General features: G+C 38.7%; 2 protein-coding genes across 2 annotated transcripts; both read right to left on the bottom strand.

The window, feature by feature from the left end:
• Positions 1–103: 103 nt before the first annotated feature.
• LOC309717313 (uncharacterized protein) lies at positions 104–5,156 on the bottom strand. The gene is made up of 9 exons (XM_082551775.1): positions 4,817–5,156; positions 3,867–3,907; positions 3,414–3,572; positions 3,188–3,325; positions 1,650–1,892; positions 1,501–1,566; positions 1,269–1,405; positions 1,079–1,143; positions 104–861 (listed from the first exon to the last, which is right to left on the bottom strand). Exons 2-9 carry the CDS (start codon positions 3,892–3,894, stop codon positions 786–788), a joined length of 912 nt encoding a protein of 303 aa, XP_082407901.1. The 5' UTR covers positions 3,895–3,907; positions 4,817–5,156; the 3' UTR covers positions 104–785.
• A 3,379-nt stretch (positions 5,157–8,535) lies between these two features.
• LOC309717314 (uncharacterized protein) lies at positions 8,536–13,412 on the bottom strand. The gene is made up of 7 exons (XM_082551776.1): positions 12,559–13,412; positions 12,283–12,323; positions 11,828–11,986; positions 11,607–11,744; positions 10,407–10,649; positions 10,239–10,322; positions 8,536–10,127 (listed from the first exon to the last, which is right to left on the bottom strand). The coding sequence occupies exons 2-7, from the start codon at positions 12,308–12,310 to the stop codon at positions 9,961–9,963; spliced, it is 819 nt and encodes a 272-aa protein (XP_082407902.1). The 5' UTR covers positions 12,311–12,323; positions 12,559–13,412; the 3' UTR covers positions 8,536–9,960.
• Between the last annotated feature and the right edge of the window lie 1,545 nt (positions 13,413–14,957).

Here is a 14,957-nt window from a genome sequence, read left to right as displayed (position 1 = left end):
CTTAACACTGAGGATTTGCAGCGAATTTGCAGTCTGACGGTGTTATGTGACCCTGTGATTGTGACATGCAGATAGAAATAAATGAGCAAATGTTGCCGTCAAGTAAAAGTTTATTGAATGGAAAAAATAAACATTTGATTTTAAAGCAATACAAGAAGAAAAGAAATATCTTACATATGAGCAGAAAAACACAAGAAAGACATTCTCTTTAATCAGCTCGATAAATGCGTTACATTTAAAATGACGTATAAATGTTGAGGCAAAACGAGTGCAGATCTTTAGTTACAATTGTGCTTAAAAGGCAGACAGGCCAAAAAAACAAAAAAGCCAACACACAAAAAAACACAATAAAAAAGAAGCAACAACGCTTGGAGGAAGATTGACAATCTGACAAAGAAAACAGCCGAGGATGTCACGGCTCACTGACTGGAGACATGCAGGTGAGCGTGGGGAGTCAGGTGACAGGATTTGGGAGGAGAGTCCAAGGACATCCGGTGGGTGGATGGAGAGGGGTGGAGATGGGGTGGAGGGGTGAAATGTTTAGGACAAACAGTGTTCAGACGGGAATTATACTTGCAGAAAGAACGCCTACACAAAAAGTTCCTACATCATTACATTGAATTTTTATTTGCATTAAAAGCCTAATTTACATTCACGCCGTGTCTGCACTGGGGTTCTCCATCACTCACTCCTTATCTCCATCTATTCCTCCTTGCCCCTCCTCTCTTTCACTCTTTATTCTCCTGCATCTCCCCTCCTTTCAATCTGCCTTTCATGTCACTCCATTAGGCGGGGTGCAGAGGGAGGGCTGATGGCTTCTCTCTCCGGCGTCCTTGCTTCGGTTTTGCTGCAGCTGTTGGGCTGTGATAAAGAGAGCAAAGAGGAGAAGTTTTCACACTAATTACAACATAATAATGGAGCACTCGGTAAAAGCCACTGTGAAAATGAAGGTCAAACAGTCATTCGTATAAAGTGAATAGAGTCTATTAGAAAGCATCTGTAAAGTGAAGAGAGATCGCTGAAGTGGGGGTAAAAGGGGATTTTTTTTATGAGACTGGAGTAAAATAAGAACATTTACTGGTCACACTGGCAGTATTTCTTATGCCTGGGTCGTTGTTGGCCCTTCATCTTCAGAAATCTCTTCTATAAAAAACAAGAGAAGAAAAAAAATGCATTTTTTGTTTGCTACGGAGAGCCATTCTTCTTTGTTTCATCTTCAGTCATCACAGCACCACATAAAGATGTGATGAATGGATCTCCTCACTCACCTTCCTTCTTTTGACTCTCACGCACAAGACTATGACGCAAACCATCAGGAGAATCGCAACCAGGCAGCCAACACCAATGGCAACCCACACCCACCAGGCGAGCCCCAACAGCCCCGGTGAAGCATCATCGTTAAGGCCTGAAAGCCAAACAGATTATTGAAGCATTAAAAGTGTCAGATACACATTCAGTGAAGGATCTCTGTGAGCAGAAGTCGTGATAAACTGTACACACATATGTCGCAGGGTTTCTCACTCTTGCCATTCAGTTTGGGTGGCGACTTTGTTGTAGTTGGAGGCTCTGAAGAACAAAAACACACATCTTTATGTTTCTTTGACCACATATGCACACAAAGGTCTTCATTCCTAGTGCCTGTGTATTACCTTGTACTGTGATGGTCAGACTCTGACTAAACTTATTGCTGCCACAGGTGACGATACACTGCCAGGCCCCGTTATGCGAGCTTGTTACAGGTTTCAGTTGAACTGTTGATGGATTTGTGGGAGAATCTGGATTTGGACTCTGCCACTTCACTTCACATTCTTTGAGCTGACCTTTCACCTCACACTGGAGCGTTGCCTCATCGTTCGGCTTGAGAACAGCAGAGGGATTAACGGAGACGGAAACTGAGAAGGACAACAGACGGACAACAACAGATACAGTGAGAATCACAAAGAAAAAGGAGACCATGCTGAACAAAGTGCTTCATCCAAACTCGCTACACATGACAAAGCTTTATAACATGAGAGGAAAAGAATGAGAGCATATTACACTAAGTATTAAAGGAAATGTGGTAACTCTTTCACACATTGGAACATTTTTGGTGATATGAAAATATCATAGATAACCATTTAACTGTAGAGGGATTGTAATAAGTAGTGACCCAGCTAGTGACAGAAAAGATCCGGCCTGGACTGTTTATTACGTCACAAGCTGATGTTTGTGTCCTTTTCCTTTACTACAAATTAGTGTAGACCAAATTGTATTTTTTTTGTCCCTAACTGTCATAATTTGCTTACACAGGCATCGCTGTCATATAGAAACACAGCATAAGCTTTTTTGTTTAAGCAGCCGTTCACTAAAATAAAAAACAAGAACTTAAGACTGTGGTGGTCTTGCCCACCCCGTGTTTCCACTCCTGTTCAGGAAGTTTCAGTGGTGTCCCACGTTGGGATTAAAGACATCAAACAAGGAAAGCTGCCTGTACAACAGAGTTTGTTAAAGAGGTTGTTCCCCGTACACGTCTGAAAGAGGACAGAGCCTTTCAGTCTGTGGAACAGTTTACACCACAACTACGTTTGGCTGACTCTATGGTATCCTTTAAAAAGCATTTAAAACGTATCTTTTTAAACAAGCCTTCTGTTGATCAACGCTTTTTAAATTTTACATTTTTATTTACTATTAAACTTTAATATTGTGTATATTGAAAATTCTGTGACGTAACTTTCTGTTTATTTTAATCTTTGTGTACAGCGCTTTGTGACGGCCTGTCTATGAAAAGCGCTTAATTAATAAACTTTACTTACTTATTTAAAGATGTTGAAGGCTGACTGGGAGAGGATTAAGTTGAATTAAGGGAAATGTAGTACTCTGAGCTTGATTTTTCAATAGTATAATCTGGATTTTGGTCTCTGCTGCTTTGAATTGTCTAATGTGAGTACAAAACATAGTGTGTAAGAAATACGTTGTATATTTTTGTTGTATATCCTTTTACCTGTTATAGTAACAGAACCATCAGTCACATTAAACAAATTTCCCCTCATTTCACAGCAGTGTCATTTTTATTAACCTGATTATCAGTGTAACATGAAAGGATCCAGAAAACAAAACCATAACTGTCCTAATATGTTAAACCCATCACTGTTCCAATAAATATGAACATTTATTTGTAATTGTATATTTTCAAGGGTCTGCTGTTTACCTGACAACACAGAAAGTGAATGTTCATGACTTTTCCCATCTGCCGAACATGTGAACTGTCCAGCATCTGTTTCTCTCACACTGGAGATTTCCAGATTCGTCTGTCTCACGACTGACCTCTGCACAAGTTCAGCAGTGCCTAACACAGAATATAAAAATATGTTCTAATATAATGTTATCATCACATACTGATGTTTACTGTTAAGTGTTCTGAGATACTCAAGTACCTTTGCGAGGGAAGCCTCTCTGATCAACACTATGAAGAAGGTCATTTCCATGATGCCACCGCAGAGAGTGTGTGTAGCTGCTGACCCCACACTTCAATGTGACTTTCTCCCCGACTTTTGCAAAGAAAACTTCACCTGCAGCAGAGAGTGCACCCAGCACTGAAAAGAAGACAATCACAGTGAATAAATACTCTGCTTTTAATTATGCTTATTTAAAGGAGGATATAAGAAACGTCTCTACATGGAGACAAAACCAGTCATATTCTCTGTATGTCGTCGTAAACTTGTGCAGTGACATTAAAGAACCTGAGATGATTAAAACACCACTTCAACCATATTTATAGAAGATTTTTCAGTTTGATTAAACATGAGGTCACACACCATCTACAACATGTGTGTGCAGTATTTTAAAGGATTATTCACAATATTGTCTTCACAAGTATATTCACTCACCAAACACAAACAACACAATCACCTTCATTCTGAAAGTCGACCTGAGGGTTTAAAATAAAACACAAATGAACATTACTGTTAACACGACATCATAAAAAGAACACCAATTAAATGTGAACACTTTCATTTCACACACAGCCACAGAGAGATTCTTCTTCACATGAACACTTTACAGAGAAACCACCAAGCCCTCGCTCTGTTTCCGTCCTCTCTCTGTGTCGCATGTTAAAAATGATAAAACTCAGTGTTGGACTTAAAAAGTGAAAAAGAGTCTCACTGAGAAAGTCAAACATTTCTTGTGGCTCTTTAATTTAATCTCACCAACAGCTCATGTGAAGGTGTTTCCTGTAAATCTGCTGTAACTTTATCTGACTGCTCATCAGAAATGAGAAGTTTTAAGAAGAAAAATATAAATTTGTTTCCACTCAAGTGACGTGTATATTAATTCTCCTAAAAAAAACAGCTCAACTGAGATCATTGTGTCCAATTAACTAGCATCAAAATGAATTTTAACACTTGCTGCCTCCACATAAGCTGCTTTAATCACGCCAAAAATTTAAAAAGTTAAAGCTCAGTTTTAAACTTAACTCTGTGAGCCTCATTTGAAAAATTAAATCTCAGTGACTGAACCACAGAATTAAACTCACAGGTTAACGAATCTTTAAGCCTATTAAATTAACATGATCGTACACATCAAAGGCTCAGAAACAAACTTCAGCACATTTTTTCTTCAGGTTTGTTTAAAAGACTTTAACTTCGACTCCGTACAAACAACAATTTCTGAAACACTTGAAACATTTCATCTGTATTTGCTCTTAAACTGGTGCCTCTGCAGTAACTTTGAACTCCATTACGGAGCAAACAGAAAGTTTCCGGGATAGTCGAGTTAACTCCTTACTATTTATTCTGAAACATAAAACCCAACTTTAAAATGTGAGTTGAGCTCTTACCTTAATTTTGAGCAGATTGTGTGTCTTTTAGTTCAGTTATTGAAGGCAAAAATCTTTCTTCATCCTCTCTGTGCTTCACTTCACTGAAAACAAGAGCTCAAGGATGCAAAAGTGTAGAAGGCGGAAGACATCTGAAGAGAGAGCTGCACTCTGGAAAGTTGTAGGCCACTGCAAACCCCAGATCTTTGTGGGTTTGCTACTCAGGTCTACTTTCCTGCAATCTAGGCCTGGCATTTTCTACTCAGTGCAGTTCTTACAAGAAGCTAAAGAAAGTTCTGCACAGTGACTTAAAAAAAGCTCAGCTGCACACACTCAGTCAGATTATACTCATGGATCCACAATGATTCCTGTAACAGAGAAGTGAAAATAACTTGGAACTAAACAGAGAAGTCATAATAGGAAGAATAGAAAGAACACGGAGTTTGAAAAAAACAACCAATATTTATTCATCACAGCAGAAGTAACAAAGTATTTGTTTTCAAAATAAAAGGAACTGAAGGTAAACGAGCTGATTTGCTGTTTTTTTTTCTTTTTTGACAGACATTAGTTCTTTTTCATTAAATGACATTTTCTCTCACTGTGGATGTTAAAGTCTTTCTTTGTCTTATTTCCTCACACTAACAGGCAGAGGAGGAGGAGGCGTCAGACTGAAGTGATGACACCAAACTCCAATCGTCCAATAAAAGCAGAGAGGACCCGAAGCAGCTGTGGGTCTTGTTGGTTTTCTGAAATTATTTGTGAGTTAAACTTGAACAGATGTCTGACAAAATCTCAGGTGGTTCTCAGTTTTACTCAGCAAGGCCCAGGAAACAAACTGAACCTGCTCTCTGACCAGACCTGAGGTTTGTAATCAGAGGATTTAAAGACAAATATCACCTCATTCAGCCTGCAGTAGAGGGAGAGCTATCATAGGTCTCTGTGGTGCACACCTTCACCTGATTGTTGACGATCACCCATCTGTGAGACACAAAGATAAAACACACAAAGGCCTGTTTAACAGCACCTGCTGCCTCCAAATGTACAGCTCAGGTACAGATGTCATAATAAAAGTTAAAGCAGGACTCATCAGTAGAAACTGGTCCATTTTCTTCTATTCAGACACAACACAAACATTTTTCCTCCAGGTATGTTGGTGATAGATGGATATAAATCCTTCAAACCTTCACTTCTTTGACAGATTAACACATCAGACTGTGCACATCAGCAGCCATGAAATGAGTTTTGTCAGAGCAGATGTGGAGTATGGTGCCCCCTGCTGAAGAAGCTCAAAGGTTACCTCATTTTATTTTAATGCAATTCTTTCCCGATATTTGCCCTGAACTAATAAATAACTTAAAAACTGTCCGTTTGGACGTTTGTAAGGAATTCATCTATTTTGTTTGTTTCTGCTGGAAGAAATGTTTTTACTTTTGCTATTATTTGACTAAAGTTGCTTCCAAAAATTTAATTAAAACTATGAAATATCCCTTCAACCAGGGCTGATTTGTCAATAATAAATATGAACATTGAAAAATAGCCGGTCCCTTCTTTTTCTGTCAGCTGCTCCCTTCAGGGGTCTTTACAGCAGATCATCTCCACCCTCCAAGGAGGTTTTTAACAGAAGAAATGTTTAAGACTTCATGCCTTTGTAATCACTATACTGATTTGGTCTCTCCTTTGACTTATTTGAGCACAGATTTGATCACATGGCTCCACCCAGTTTCCACGTTCCTCTTTTTGACCAGGGAACAGGTGCTTGTTATTTTTGTCATTATGTAAGAACTGATTTAAATATAAATCCTGCACTTTCAAACGTGGCCTGTTTCCCATAAAAGCAGACATTGTGTCTGATATTTGCGATAATATTGCTGTCACTAGCTCCATTGCAGAGTTTTAAGGACTTAAGAACTCACATAAAATGGCACATAGAGGGCAGTAGTGGGCCACCTAAAATAATCCAAATGTACAAGTTATTAAAGCTGGCATGACACTTGTCTCCACATCAGAATACATTTTTTACGTTAGACTCCAGGAAATAAAAAATTATGATTTTGACTAAATGCTGCTATTGTAAACTTGATTTGTTACTGCATCAATTCAGATTCTGTCTTAATACAAATGTAGTTTCATCTTTAAATGGTTTAAGACATTTAAATGTTAGAGTTGTTACCTTCAAGTAGGGGCCAGGTCTTCTATCGGTAGGCCTGAGTGATTGTTTGCCAAAAAGTAATTGTTTGTATTATATCTGCTTTAGATAACTTGTTGGCCTATAATATGTGAAACATATGTCAACTGTGTCCCTGATTAATTATATCAAGTCATCTTGAGCCACAAACGACATTCCTATCACAAGGTAGAAGCTGCAATCAGTGTTTTTGCAGTGGCTTATATATAAGGTAAAAAATCTTGTTGACATTAAAAATGTCTTTTTAAAAAAAGTAATCTGGCCAAGTGGACAGCAGGAATTGCAACAAATATAACAATAGTTCTGTAAACATATTTTAAGTTGCCAAAAAGGACATAGAAACAATAACATGGAGTCATAAAGATACTTGAAAAACAGGTAATTATTCAATTTTACATATAATGTTTGTAAATCCTGTTCACTAACGTTTGGGGCGATCGTGGTTCAGAGGGTTGGGAAGCTCATCTTGTAACCAGAAGGTTGCCCGTTTGATCCCCAGCTCTGTCTGTCTTGGTCGTTGTGTCCTTGGGCAAGACACTTCATCTACCGCCTACTGGTGATGGCCAGAGGGGCCGATGGTGCGATATGGCTGCCTTGCTTCTGTCAGTCTGCCCCAAGACAGCTGTGGCTACAACTGTAGCTGCCTCCACCAGTGTGTGAACGTGACAGTGAATGGATAGTGGAAATGTAATGTAAAGCGCTTTGAGGGTCTCGAAAAGCGCTATATAAATGCAATCTATTATTATTATAAAGTGTATTTACCAATATAAGTAAAGACATTACACATAAGAAACACGTGAAAACAAATCAGTTTTGGACAGAGGATCACTTTTTGGCACAACACTGAACACCCAGGGGGCGACAGCCTTAGCGGTCTCCTTTCGATGTGGAGGAGCAGCGGCTCTAATCTGAACCATAATCACTGAACTCCTCATCCGATCGCCAAGGGAGAGCCCATCCACCTTTCAGAGAAAGCTTATTTCCTGTCGTTAACACAGGGCTTGATTCACAGATTTTTGGCATTTCTCAACAATGCGCCATCTAGTGGCAGAGTGTTGCCAACATTTAGGACAAAGTAAGTTACTGGCAATGGGCATCATTTTTAAATTTTAAAAAGTCTCACATTTACGACTAGTGACAATGACGATGATTAGTCCCACACATCCCAAGTTCCAAGTAATAAACAAATAAAAGACTTGATTTCACTCACCTGAGATGAAGCACAGATCTCAGGGCTGATTATTAGTTATCAGAATATTAGTCACATAATCCATTAAAAATTCCCCAAAAGGCACCAGCTGACCACTTAGATTGACAAGTGAGGCTTATTTAGCTTTCATCTAATTTTTCATCTAATATTCAGCCCTACCCTCTTTGAGAAAACCCTTATCTGATTGGTTGCCCCTCACAAATACAAGATAAGAAAGGCAGGAGGGTGGGGCTTATGTCCTCAAAGCTAAAGCTATATACCTGAAAAATTAACAACATTAACATTATCCACGTCCTTTGACATCATGTAGAAGAAGAAGTAGAAAAAAAATATCAGAAACAAAAATTTAAAAAGCACATTACTTGACAGAAAAACATTTATTTATCACAGCAGAAGTAACAAAGCTTTTCTTTATGCAATAAAAAACAAGACAAAACAAGAATCATCAAATTATCACAATGTCAAGCTGTAATTGTCCAATAAAAGAAGAGGAAGCAGTGATAAATGATGGCAGCGGAAATCAACAGTCAGGGTTAAGAAAGAGTGAAGAGACTTGGGGAAGTTGCTCTAATGTTTGGGACTTGGCATTATACTAACAATATTCACTCAAGCATCCAAATCAGTAAATCAGGTGTTCTGGTCACTTCCATTTCTGAAATTTCCTCGCTAAATATTCCACGGTCAGCTCTTAGTGGTATGACACCAAAGTGGTATAACAGCAGCACACCCATGAAGATGTAGGACACATAAAATCACAGAGCAGAGTCAATCACTACAGACCTCCAACCTTCATGTGATCTTCAGATCAGCATAAAGCACACTATGACTGGACTCTAGAGCAGTGGAGACATGTTCTCTGGAGTGACGAATCAAGATTCTCCATCTGGACAATGCAATGGACGGTTGCCAGGGGAACGCTTCTTGTCTGATTGCGTTGTGCTAAGTGTAAAGTTTGGTGGAGGGGGATTATTGTGAGGGATTGTTTTCCATTAGTTGGGCTCAGCTGGTTAGTTCCAGTAAAAGGAACTCTTAATGCTTCAGCATACCAAGACATTTTGGACAATTTCATTCTTCTTTGGCGATGGTCTCTTCCCGTTCCTGTTGGAACAACATGACTGGCCTGCACAGAGTCCCGACCTCCACCCGACAGAACAACTTTGGGATGAATTAGAGCAGAGACTGTGAGCCAGGCCTTCTAGTGCAACATCATTGTCTGACCTCACAAATGTGCTTCTAGACAGGTGTCCAGGTGTACAGAAGCACCAAAAACACCTATAAACACTCCTAAACCTTTGGAAAGCCTTCCTGTAAGAGTTTCAGCTGCCACAGTTGGTCGTACATCATATTAATCCCTATGGATTAAGAATGGGATGTCACTCAATTTCATATGCGTGTCAAGGTAGACGAGTGAATACTTTTGGCAATAAAGTGTAATCTGTGTGTAAAGCCAGAACTGATGTCTGAGAGATCTTAGTTGGTTCTTAGTTTCACCCAGGAAGGCCCAGAAAACAAATCGACACCTCATCTGTACATCTGCACCAATTTACTGAAGAGTGTAATACTCAATCTGAGACAGTCATTTAGAATTTTGCGAGCTGTGAAGTGTGCCAGAACTTTTGTAAGAACTTGGTGGAGTGAAATCAGGACTCTGATCACTTACACAATCAATGAAGAACTTTAAGAAGAAGTTCACCATAATCTGTAAACACAGTGGTGCAGGAGGCGTTTAACCCATTTTCTTTTGGTTTCTTTTATCGTAAGCTATCAACTCTACACATAAATATTTGATGAACGCCTTTCCTCACATACCCTCCTTCTTCTCATACACTTACACAAGACAATGACACAAACTATCAGGAGCATCCCAAACTGGCAGCACAGCCCAATCGCAAACCACATCCAACAGGAGAGTCCCAGTGGGCAATCGTTGGCAACACCTGAATGCAACACAGATCATTGGAGAAAGTGAGAATGACAAGAATGAGTTACACAATCAACAAAGGATCACTTTGATCCAATTTGCAGACATTTTCAAAAGCTGGACGCACATGTTGTACATGTTGTACCCTGAACACTCGTTACAAACAATGTGACGTTCTTCAGGGTGGATGGTGGAGTTGTAGTTGGAGGCTCTGAAGAACAAAAACACACATCTTTATGTTTCTATTGACTACATATGTGGACATGGGTCTTCATTCCTAGTAACTGTGTATTACCTTGTACTGTGATGGCCAGACGCTCACTAAATGTATTCCTGCCACAGGTGACGATACACAGCCAGGGCCCGTTATGTGAGGTTTTTACAGGTTTGAGTTGAACTGTTGATGTATTTGTGAGTGAATATGTATTTGGACTTCTCCACTTCACTTCACAACCATGGTGCTGACCTTTCACCTCACACCTGAGCGTTGCCTCATCGTTTAGCTCGAGAACATCAGAGGGTTTGACGGAGACCAAAACTGAGAAGGAAACAGACAGATAACCACAGATACAGTGAGAATCACAAAGAGAAAGGGAGACCAACAAGGAGCTTCATCCAAATTCATTACACATGACAAAGCTTTATAACATGAGATGAAATACAATGAGAGCATCTTACACTAAGAATTAAAGTAAAAGTGGTAACTCTTTCACACATGGAACATTTTTGGTGAAATGAAACACAAATAAACATTTAACTGTAGAGGGATGGTAATAAGTAGTGACCCAGCTGGTGAGAGAACAGCGTAGGCCTGGACTGTTTGGTTTGGTTTGGTTTTTTTGGTCACTGTTATAATTTGCTTACACGGCATGACTGTCATATAGAAACACAAAGTAAGCTTTTTATTCAATTATCTGACAAAAAGAAATAAAAAACGAAGGAATAAAGCTAAAGTAGTTTTTTAAAGAAAATTCTGTTTATATAGTTAATAGTATAAAAAAAATAGAATTATTAATTAATAGTTGTGTCTTATGTAATATTTAATAGCTATGGATGTAATTCTAGAGCCCAGCATATGTCCGTGGCCCCTCCGATGCTTCCCCTTCTCCTGATGGACTCCAGTAATGGCAGGGTGGCCACACTTGACACTGTGGTGGTCCTGCCCACCACCAGGTTGACTAGGAGGGGATTAAGTTGGATTTTGGGAAATGTAGTCTCCAAATTTCAAAACATATACAAGACATGCTGTGCAAGAAATTCATTTTGTATATTTGCTGTATATCCTTTACCTGTTATAGTAAAAGAACCATCAGCCACATAAAATAATTTCCCCTCATTTTTCAGCAGTGATGTTTTTATTAATCTGATTATCAATGTAATGTGCAGGGAAAATGAAAACAAAACCATATTTGTCCTAATATGTTAAACGCTGCACTGTTCGGTTATATTTGAACATTTATTTGTAAATGTGTATTTTTCAGGGTCTGCTGTTTACCTGAGAACACAGAAAGTGAATGGTTATGACGTGTCCAATCTGCCGAACATGTGAACCGTCCAGCATCTGTTTCTCTCACACTGGAGATTTCCAGATTCGTCTGTCTCACGACTGACCTCTGTGCAAGTTCAGCAGTGCCTAACACAGAAAATAAAAATATGTTCTATTGTAATGTTACCATCAAATACTTTACTGTTAAGTGTTCTGAGATAATCAAAGACCTTTGCGAGTGAAGCCTCTCTGATCAACACTATGAAGAAGGTCATTTCCATGATACCACCGCAGAGAGCGTATGTAGCTGCTGACCCCACACTTCAATGTGACTTTACCCCCGACTTTTGCAAAGAAATCTTCACCTGCTGCAGAGAGTGCACCCAGCACTGAGAAGAAGACAATCACAGTAAATAAATACTTGTCTTTTAACAATGCTTATTTAAAGGAGGATATAAGAAACGTCTCTACATGGAGACAAACAAGTCATATTTTCTTAATTTTGTTGTGAACTTGTAGAGTGACATTAAAGAACCTGAGATCAGTAAAACACCACAACAACCATACTTTTCAAGTATGACTTTTCAAGTAGATTAAACATGACGTCACACACCATCTACAACATGTATGTGCAGTATTTTAAAGGATTATTCACAATATTGTCTTCACAAGTATATTCACTCACCAAACACAAACAACACAATCACCTTCATTCTGAAAGTCGACCTGAGGGTTTAAAATAAAACACAAATGAACATTTGTGTTAACACTAAATCATAAAAAGAAAACTTATTAAAAGTGAACACTTTCATTTTATACACAGCCACAGAGAGATAAACAGTTTACAGAGAAACCACCAAGCCCTCGCTCGATTTCCATCCTCTCTCTGTGTCGTATGTTAAAAATAAGAAATCCTTCTGAAACATAAAACCCAATTTTAAAATGTAAGTTGAGCTCTTACCTTAATTTTGAGCAGATTCTGTGTCTTTTAGTTCATTTAGTGACGGCAAAAATCTTTCTTCATCCTCTCCGTGCTTCACTTCACTGAAAACAAGAGCTCAAGAATGCAAAAAGCGTAGAAAGCGGAAGACATCTGAAGACAGAGCTGCAAAGTTGTTAGCCACTGCAAACCCCAGATCTTTGTGGGTTTGCTACTCATGTCTGCATTTTCCTGCAATCTAGGCCTGGCATTTTCTACTCAGTGCAGTTCTTACAAAAAGCTGAAGAAAGTTCTGCAGAGTGTCTTAAAACAGGCTCAACTGCACACACTCAGTTAGACTACTCTCATGGATCAATTGTCACAATGATTTCTGCAAAAGAGAAGTGAAAATAACTTGGAAATAAACAAGGAAGTCATAATAGAAAGAAAAGAAAGAACACAGAGTTTGAAAAAAGACTAATATTTATTCATCACAGCAGAAATAAGAAAGTATTTGTTTTCAAAATAAAAGAAACGGAAGGTAAACGAGCTGATTTGGTGTTTTTTCTGTTTTTCCCCCGACAGTCATTAGTTGCAATTTTTTTTATTTAATGACATTTTCTCTTATTGTGGATGCTAAATTCTTTCTTTGTCTTATTTCCTCACACTAGAGGAGGTGTCGTCAGACTAAAGTGATGACACCAAACTCCAATCGTCCAATAAAGGCAGAGAGGACCCGAAGCAGCCGTGGGTCTTGTTGGTTTTCTGAAATAATTTGTGAGTTAAACTTGAACAGATGTCTGATTGATCTCAGGTGGTTCTCAGTTTTACTCAGCAAGGCGCAGGAAAACAAACCGAACCTGCTCTCTGACCAGACCTGTGGTTCGTAATCATGCCCTGAACTAATAAATAACTCAAACAATGACCAGAGAGCAGCAAGCACATATATAATAAGCAGTTTGTAAGTTTGTAAGCAAGTCATCTATTTTGTTTTCTGTAGGATAAAATGCTTTTATTTTTCTTTTGCTATTGTTTGAATAAAGTTCTATCCAAAATTTGATTAAAACTATGAAATATCCCTTAAGAATGAAAATCCAGGTAAATGTTTAGCACTGAAACAAAGAACATGTTGCATTTACTTAATTTAATAGTGGACATTGGTTGTACATAGACGTTCTAACAATTGAGGTAAATTGATGACGTTATTCATATTCAATAAACTGGTGCATTTTGTGTTGATAAAATGTCATTGTAATGTGTTTTATTGTGGCGGGGCATGGTTGGTAGTGTGGCTGTCACACCTGGGCCACATCAGCTGGTCACGCCTCCCCTGCACATTATAGGGAACTGGGTCCTGAACATGGGTTGTTTTTGGTGATGTGTTCGGCTGCGAGCTGAGAAGCTGCTGCTGTGGTATAAAGTTACAGCAACCATAAAGATAAATGAAAAACAGGTAATTTTCTGAGTTTATCCTTTGTAAATCCTGTTTAATAAAGTCTGTTTACTAAAATAAGTAATGCCATTACACATAAAAAACAAATGGAAATAAATCAGTTTTGGGCAGACGATCCCTTTTGGCACAACACCAAACACCTCACGCGGGAGGCGAAAGCCTTAGCGGTCTCCTTTCGATGTGAAGGAGTAGAGGCTCTACTCTGAACCCATCCATAATCACTGAACTCCTCACCCTGTCGCTAAGAGAGGGCCCATCCACCTTTCATAGAAAGCTCATTTCCTGCAGTTAACAAAAAGATCAGGCCTTCATTCACAAATTTTTGGCATTTCTCAACAATGCGTCATTTGATTGCAGACTGTTGCCAACATTTTGGACAATTAATAATACATTTTAACAATTAAATTAAATGACAAGTAAATCTGGGACTGATTAGTGACAACATCGATGATTAGTTGCACACATCCCGAGTTCCAAATAATAAACAAATTTCACTCACCTGAACTGAAGCACAAACCTAATATTTATCAGAATATTAGTTACACAATCCATTAAAACGTCCACAAAAGTCATTAGCTGACCACTTTAATTGACAAGTGAACATTATTTATCTTATTTTCATCTGAAGCCCTACCCTCCGTAAGAAAATCCTTTTCTACAGTGGCCATGAGAGGCCAAATGGATTGCAACTTAAAAAAAACCCCCACCAGCAATAAGAAAAACACTGCAAAAACACACAAAACACAACTGAAATAGGAAAAAAGAAAACAGAAATTAGAAAAAACAAAAACAGAAATAGGAAAAAACTAATTTCCAAAAGCACAAGGGAAGTGTCTCTGGGGAGAAAATAACCCTACAGACCAGTTGCAGGAACCAAAATATGCTAAGAAGTGCGCTGGGAGACACTTAAAAGAAATGCATGTCTATCTATCAGTTTTGTGAGGAAAGAAAAGATGAGAGGTAAGTGTGTTAGCCTAACTATTAGCCT

This window comes from Aulonocara stuartgranti (genome assembly GCF_965226115.1).
Source record: "Aulonocara stuartgranti genome assembly, chromosome: 11".
Classification (NCBI taxonomy): Eukaryota; Metazoa; Chordata; class Actinopteri; order Cichliformes; family Cichlidae; genus Aulonocara; species Aulonocara stuartgranti.
This window is presented reverse-complemented; position numbering and strand designations above follow the sequence as displayed.

What these genes read in the sequence shown, in the direction of transcription:
- LOC309717314 (XM_082551776.1), bottom strand. Translation starts at nt 12,310, where the DNA reads ATGAAGGTGATTGTGTTGTTTGTGTTTG. An exon ending in GATTGTGTTGTTTGTGTTTG is followed by an intron (nt 11,987 to 12,282) that starts GTGAGTGAATAT and finishes TCTTCTTCTCAG; the next exon opens with TGCTGGGTGCACTCTCTGCA. An exon ending in GAGAGGCTTCACTCGCAAAG is followed by an intron (nt 11,745 to 11,827) that starts GTCTTTGATTAT and finishes TTTCTGTGTTAG; the next exon opens with GCACTGCTGAACTTGCACAG.
- LOC309717313 (XM_082551775.1), bottom strand. Translation starts at nt 3,894, where the DNA reads ATGAAGGTGATTGTGTTGTTTGTGTTTG. An exon ending in TCTGACCATCACAGTACAAG is followed by an intron (nt 1,567 to 1,649) that starts GTAATACACAGG and finishes TTTGTTCTTCAG; the next exon opens with AGCCTCCAACTACAACAAAG. An exon ending in AAATACTGCCAGTGTGACCA is followed by an intron (nt 862 to 1,078) that starts GTAAATGTTCTT and finishes TCTTTATCACAG; the next exon opens with CCCAACAGCTGCAGCAAAAC.